At 44.0% G+C, this 7,712-nt stretch overlaps 1 protein-coding gene across 1 annotated transcript in view; it reads right to left on the bottom strand.

Annotated features, from left to right (window-relative positions):
* LOC106875842 (nuclear receptor corepressor 1) overlaps positions 1 to 7,712 on the bottom strand; it is a 114,665-nt gene that overhangs the window by 16,621 nt on the left and 90,332 nt on the right. Inside the window, exons 21-25 of the mRNA XM_052976932.1 lie at positions 7,155 to 7,241; positions 6,214 to 6,356; positions 5,714 to 5,891; positions 4,060 to 4,812; positions 450 to 3,428 (exon numbers count right to left, since the gene is read on the bottom strand). Coding sequence (XP_052832892.1) covers positions 450 to 3,428; positions 4,060 to 4,812; positions 5,714 to 5,891; positions 6,214 to 6,356; positions 7,155 to 7,241 — 4,140 coding nt within the window. The remainder of the gene's footprint in view (positions 1 to 449; positions 3,429 to 4,059; positions 4,813 to 5,713; positions 5,892 to 6,213; positions 6,357 to 7,154; positions 7,242 to 7,712) is intronic.

The raw sequence follows: 7,712 nt of genomic DNA, 5'->3' as shown, positions 1-7,712 counted from the left end.
ACATTGCAGCTTGGTACAGACCTCTAGAACGTTAAATGATGGTATATTCTCACCTTCATTTCCCCTCAACTCTTCACTGCTTCCCTTCTGTTCTCCCTCCCTCCTATCACTTCCCATCTACATGTATGTTGCCCATCAATTGCAACCAATCACCCAAAACACAGACAATGTAAAACGCTGCAGATTTTACCCCTCTCTCCTCCCACCATTTCTGTCATCTTAAACCCTGAAGGTGGACTGTTCGAAACATCGGATACTCCACTCTCCCTCACAGCAATTTCACTGTTCTCTTTCTGTCACTTTCTTTAAATTTATACACATACACACACGTGCACACACACACACATCTATGTGTCTATCCCCACTGAAATTGAGTGCTGTGACTGTACAATTGTTATGGATATGGAACAATGTTAACATGAAACAGTCAATCAAAATTAGCCACTTACATGGAGACTTGCTGCTAGTACCGTTGATTTGGCTCAAAAGCCCACCTTTAGTCGGGATAGAATAGACCAGTCTACGGTTACTGTAGTCCTGTGTGATGATGGCGTCTATATGCTCGCCGAGCGTGATGGCTTTGTTAGAGCCGGGCGGGCCAGGAGATTTCGAAGAGCTCCCCCCTGATCCGGAGGGAGGTCGCTCTTTATCAGTTTTTTCACCACCACCACCTCCGCCGCCTCCTCCTCCTCCACCACCACCACCACCACCACTACTGTTATTACTGCTACCACCGCCACCACTACCACCACCACTACTACCATTACCAGTTGCTTGTGAAGGGTGTGGGTGAGGCTGGGGAGTATGGGAACCACTGCTGGTGCTGGTGTTACTACTACCCGGGTTATTATTGTTATTACTGTTATTATTACTGTTATTGTTATTATTATTATTATTGTTATTACTGTTATTATTGTTATTATTATTACTGTTATTACTATTACCAGCTCCACTGGTTTGAGTTCCTCCATTTGGCCCGTGGTTAGATCCCATTTGTGGTCCGGGCGATTCACGGGGAGACGTGTAATACGGTTTCTCAGCGGAATCTTCCTTCTCTTGTTGGTATTTGCTATAGCCTTTACGTTTGGTAAACGTCGGCGATGCCGCCTGGTCGAGATGTATAACGGTCGGCGAAGTGGTCTCCCTCGGGGGTGGTTGCCGGCCCTCGGACTGCCACGGTTCCGGCACTCTGCTGACCATGCCCTTAACTTCTTCCCCCGACTTGGAATCTAATTCCTCGTTGCCACGATGGATTTGGTTGATGATGATCGCATCAATCAGATAAGCGGCTGTGACCGTCCGCGACTGCGAGCTGTCGTCGTTGGAACCAGCACCAGCATCGGAGTCAAAATTGGACGAAGGAATGTTGTCATTATTTTTCAGAGCTTTTAATAAATTAGACGATGTGTCTCCAGTACCTGGTGACCGGTGGGGCCGTGGCGTCATTTCTGTGTCGCTGCTTCGAAACCGCTGAATGTCCTGAGCGTCAGGAGTCTTGGATGAATCTGGCTGTCGATCTACATCGATGTGTATGGGTCGGTTTGGATCGGTCTCCCGGACACCGGACGGTGTTCCGTGTCGGGAAGGTGTGGAATATCCAGGTCTGTCATGACAAGGGGGTTGGGCTGCTATGTTACTTTCGAGTTCAGCTTTGTTTACCATCATCTGCCGATTATGGAAGTCACGAGCTGGCCTCGGCTCCATCTCATGTTTATCATACTCTTTCACATCAAAACGGTCTTGAGATTCTCTGTCCCATTCTTTGTCCCTTTCCTTAGGGATCTCGGGATCGATTATTTTTATAGGGGTTTCTCGATGCTGTGGCTCGGGGGGAATAACATGTGTCTGAGTGTTAAGAGATTGAGGGTAGGTGATTGTGACATGCCCTTCATGTCTTGGTGATGCTGCCTTGCTGGGTGGCATTGTTGTACTGTCAGGCAAATGCCCTCCGTTGTCTGGTCTTTGCCACCCAGTACCTTTAACGATACTGGGCCGTGAAGGAGGGGACGGTGGATAACGTGATTGTTCCATTGCAACATTTGCTGCTGAGCCAAGGAGAGGAATTTTAGCTGGATTATTAGACCAAGGAGTTGGTACAGGAGAAATACCTTTGTCATCCCTTGGAGACGGCGTACTTTGGGATGGAAGAGGAGAATTTCGGTTGAGTCTCTCAGCAACTGAAATATTCATACCTGATTGATGTGGTACATAGATGATACCCGATGACTGTGAAAGATATGGTGGTATTGCAGGTGATGGCATTCTTTGGCTTTCAGTAATTGAACTATAGGTCTTTGAAGCATTTGGCAGGGATCTGGGAGATTGTCGTTCATCTTTGTCTGAAGGAGTCGCACCCCTTCTGGGCATGTGTTGAGCAGTAACAAAGTCACTCATTATCGTTTGCCTGGAAGTACGAATAGGGGAGAGTAAATCTTGGTAGCTATAAAAAGGTTCTGATATTTTTTCATACACAACCCGTCTAATCCCTGAATCGTACACGATATTTCCCCGGCCCAACATGGGATCTATCACTGGAGAAACTCTGGTTATACTAGCTTCATGACCAACAGGGGTACCCCTCCCAGTCCCAGGTTCTCTGTTCCGTGGAGTTCCCCTTGTTATAGATCCCTGGGGAGGAGTCTGCTGCCGGTGACTGATGTCAATTCGATGGGATGGTATACCTGAATTATTGGGATGATTGCCACCCGAGGTGGATGTTACAGGATGACTAACAGGGGTCCCGTGGGTGATGGATCCAGTGGGAGGTGGAACGAGATGTGAACTAACAGGAGGGGATTTAGGGAGCTTGGGGGACATTTTGGAATTAATCAATGGTGGTGGTGGTGGTATACGGGCCCCCATTTGGTTCCTGTTTTGAAACTCCATGGGAGCAAGATGTGAATTGTAGGGAGAATTTGAAGTGGGTGGCACAGCTCTGATGATTGGTGATATTGTTTGTGCAGGCTCAGAGTGATATATTGAGGGTGATTTGACCCGAGGGACGATGGTTTTATGAGACTTAAGTTGCATAGGTTCATCTGCTTGTGACTGATGGAGGCTAGATGAAGTGAGATGATGAGAATGGGCAGGAGGAGGCAGACCCATATTTTTTCTTTGAGATTCTTCAGGCCTTAAGTGAGAGTCTATAGACCTTTGAAAATCACGAGGGTCTCCTTTGTAAGCCTTTTGCGTTTTGTCATGGTAATCAATAGGACGCCTTGACAAGTCTTGCACTTCGAAATCACGTATCTCTCTCGGATCATGCATTTCCCGTGCAGTAATTCCTCTGTACGCTGCTATGTCTGGAAACATATATGGTGATGCCTGCTCCGGCCGCCGTTCTTTACGCAAGTCCTGAGGCATGTTGTGGACGAGTCCAGAGAGCATCGATTTCCTGGACAACACAGTGTTTTCAGACATAATGGGTTCTGGAAAAGAAAATCAAAAAAATAAAATGAATAAAACATTTCCATAAACAGGAATAGAATTCTACACAAATGGTTTTTCTTTTTATTACAAAATAACAATTTCATTTTTTTTTTTTTCTTACAAAATAATGATTTCTTCTCCAAAGTAGGATTGAAACGATAAAGAATTTTCTAGCTCAGTGCCAGTATCACACAAAAAGCACCCGGGTGGCATGAGGAAGGACAATGGAGCATGGTGTGAAGCCCGGCCTTACCAGCTCCTGTCAAACAGTACAACCTGTGTCAGCACAGAAGGACATTTGACAACGACAATGATGAGGGTGACCGGTTTACGGGTGAGTGAACTGGAGCAAAGTGAAATGAAGTGCTTTGCTCAAGAACAAAATACACTGCTTGGTCACAGATCTGAACCCACAATCTTCTGATCATGAGTGCAATACCCTAAACCACTAGGCCACATGCCTTCACCAAACTGCTGAATTCCTCCAAATCACTTTGAAAGTCAAGTGGTACTCACAAGGGTGTGTGTATCTAATTAGAAATATGAAAATGAAGGTGTTAATAAAATGAGTCAAAAGGCCTTAAAACAATACTTAGAATAAAGGAGTATATATTAAAAAGGGCTACATACTATTTATTGTATCACCACTATTCTCTCCACGGCTTAAGTTCCGTTCAATAGCTGAGTGAATGAGATCCCTCACACAGGCTGGTTTTTGCTTCTTTGTGTCCTGCTGGTTGCAATTGGCAGGAAGGTTACTATTCGTAACCCCAACATTGCCACTCTCACGAAACACCAACTGCTCCTGATCTGGGTGTATGCTTATGTAACCGCTGCTGCCGGAAAATATTTTCTCCACAGATGCTGGCCCGGCCGATTTTGGGCGAGGCGAGCTGACCGACCGCCCCGGTTCGGACACAGCGCTTGCAGGTCGGTGAGGTGACTGTTGTGACGAGAAGCGAAACGGAGAGAATCCGCGACTGTGCGACAAATCGACTCCTTCTGATGCAGGGCGTGGCTCCTTCAACAGGGTTTGCTCTTGATGTTGTACCACAGGTAAGCTGTAACTAATGGAAGCTGGTACCATATTACTCGACATTGGTCGTTCGGTGATCAACGTCGGGGTATCAGTCCTTGAAATGGAAGCTGCTGGAGTAGAAATAGGAAGAGCACCAGGATCCTGGTGTGAACTTTCGTCAGCACTCATTGTAGCACTGCTGTCGTTATCAGCAATGCTACGGAGACTGCTTTGAGAATCACTTAATGGCTTGTTGCTCGTTAAATTATTGTCTTGTCCCAGAACTGGTTGCAATTCTGCATTATCAGGACAAGGTGTCCTATCTTGATTCTCAGCTTCTGTAAGCTTTTCGTCTTTTTGTTCGGCTGCAATACAAAAAGGAACAGGTTTTAAAACAAAACTGGAATTTCACCAAGCAATTCAAACACAATCAATTTCAAAAAGTTCACAAGATGCAATGCCTAAAATTAAATTACTGAGTTAAAACCTTAATCCAGTAGTTCCCAAATGTTTTTAGGCTGCTGTCCCCTGTTAAACCCTCCGATCCGTGCCAGTATGGAAAACGGATGTTAACCGCCACAGCCCCTTACTGGAACTTATTGGTTGTGCCACAGATTTCGTGCAGTCCTACTGCATTTTGTTTAATTGCAGGAAAATTTAATTTTTTTGCATTTTTACAATATTTCATAATTAAACTTCAATACTTAGCACTCATGTTATTTAAATATCCTGAAAACCACGTCAAAGACAGAGTAAAGGGTAGAAACCCCCTTCGGTCGTGAATGACCATGGGACTGCACCTAGAAAGTTCCCCTCTGAGGCACAAGTCCAGGCAAGGTTGTTTATGGATGACCAGCAGTCGACAATGCATACCAGATGCCTCTCTCCATGCCACCGATGTTATCCAAGGGAAAGGCAAAAGGGCCGATACAGCTTGGCACCAGTGACATCACAACTTACTTGTACAGCTGAGTGAACAGGGGCAATGTGAAATAAAGTGTCTTGCTCAAGAACACAACACACAGACCGGGCCGGGAATCGAACTCACTACCCCCTGATTGAGAGCCCGATGCTGTAACCACTGAGCCGTGTGCCTTGACTATGCATTCAAAGATACAGGATAAATTATTTTCTCGAATTATGAAAATGTACCACTGGTGGTACATATAACAATTGAGTGAAGTTTGCAATGAACCATTGGTGATGACAGTAAATGTGTTAAATGATGACGAGGTAGAATAATTAGTGTGAAAATGTGTAAAGTACCCGGATGCTTCATCAGAGCAGGATCTTGAGGCTGTGGTATGGGAGCGGGGCTGGGGGCACTGGCTGTATCAGAATCATCGTCAGGGTTTTCTTCACCACTAGTTGAGACATCCTCCTCCTCTGAATGCGTTGCTGTGGAAGCGAATGAAGTTGTTCTCGTCCTTGTACTACCTGACTGCTAGACAAAAACACAAGAGACAATATAATTCAGGGGACAAAATAAAAATTCAGGAGACAAAATATATATATGCATAATAAATTCAAATCTCGTTGGCTCTTGAGAGGGTCATTATGCCAATAACAACACACACACTGGTTCAATATCACTTCATTATTAATCAATTGGTTAACTATTATTATTATTGGTGTAACAGCCCTCTCAAGACTCCACATGATTTGTTTCAGCACAAGAATTCACATCAAGAATCTTGCAAACCAAACACTAAAACAAATTTAATTAAAGCTTTCTCCCAAAAGAAACATATTTAACAAATGATTACCTTTTCTTTATGGTGTTCTTGCAAGATGAGTTCCAATTTCAATTTCCGCTTATAGTTGAAATAGAAATTCTTACACTGGGCCTCCGTTTTCGTTCCAACTTGGTTGGCAATAGCAACCCAATCTCTACCATGTTCTCTTAGACCTGGTGTAAGAAGGGAACAAAAAAAAAAAAAACGGTTTCAATGTCTCCCCATACAAATGATTCCGACAGATGCAGTTTCAGCAATATTCAAGTGGAATTTAGGAAACGTTAGAAAGTTAAAACCAGAATTGATAAATCGTAACAAAAATAACATTACTCGCTCTCCTTGACTTACGATCTATGTGACTAATGATCACAGAAAATAAATAAATGAAAAAATTGATTTTCGGACATTGAGCAGCTGCACGTACGATAACTGTGGCAGCATCTGGCCACACAAGCCTCCACTGCTTGCCACTGTCTCTCACTCAGTCGCTTTCAAGTATCACTTTCGTTTGAATGAAAATAGTGTTGAAAAATATAAATCCGACATATGACCAGATCCGACTTACAACCTGTCAGTCGGACCAGAACTTGGTCATAAGTCAAGGTGTCTTCTACTTTAACTCAGGACTAACCCATGCCTGGTGAGTAATTTGGCAGGTAGAAACTGTATGAAGCCTGCTGTGTGTGTGTGTGTGCATGCATACATGTTCTTGTGTATATGTTTGCATTCTGCATTTAGATGGAAATAATGCTGAATTAGAATCTGTGAACTTTGATAAGCATTTCCCTGCCAACAACAGATTATCTGTTAGCTCAGCACTTTTAAAGACAAATGGAGTATGAAGAGGAAAAGAAAAAAAATCCCAGACGTATTCAACAGGAAAGAGCCTCCAGCTGTAAAACAACAGCTCGATAATATGTATGCATCTAACCCATGCTAGCATAGCAAAATAGATGTAAAACTGAACAAACCTTGTTTGGCAACTTCCATTTCTTCTTCTGTCCATCTTGACGTTTCAACACCATCTGAAAACATATCAAGAGACACCACGTGGCTCGCTTGAAATGGAGTTATCAGAGAAAAGGTATAACCAGCTTTAGTTGTATTATTAGTTTCTACTATTAAATTATACAAATCAACCCAAATCTCTGTCACACTCTAACCTTTCATCCTCTGACACAAGCTCCCCCCCCCCTCTCTCAAAATTCCTTGTCTTGAGAGTTACTCGGTTTCCCTGCCTGTGCTGCTACCATGTCAAAAGCATCCAGTTCACACTGCAAAGTGGTTGGCATTTGGAAGGGCAGCCAGCTGTAAAAACCCTGCCAAAACTGACCTTGTCTTCATCACCATCTCTCTCACACTCTCCATCATTTCAATCTTTCTCACCTTTCTTCTCCACCTGGGATGTCCTTGTATCTCTTCTACAGCAAGACACCTATCTCTTTCCCTGCTAATTATTCTTTTAACCCCTCATCAACTGGCACAAAGCTGCCTTCCACTATACTACTCCCACTTCCCAGCAGTTGAAG

The sequence above is a fragment of the Octopus bimaculoides genome, chromosome 26 (genome assembly GCF_001194135.2).
Source record: "Octopus bimaculoides isolate UCB-OBI-ISO-001 chromosome 26, ASM119413v2, whole genome shotgun sequence".
Classification (NCBI taxonomy): Eukaryota; Metazoa; Mollusca; class Cephalopoda; order Octopoda; family Octopodidae; genus Octopus; species Octopus bimaculoides.
The sequence above is the reverse complement of the archived record's forward strand: the minus strand, read 5'-3'. Positions and strand labels throughout refer to the sequence as shown.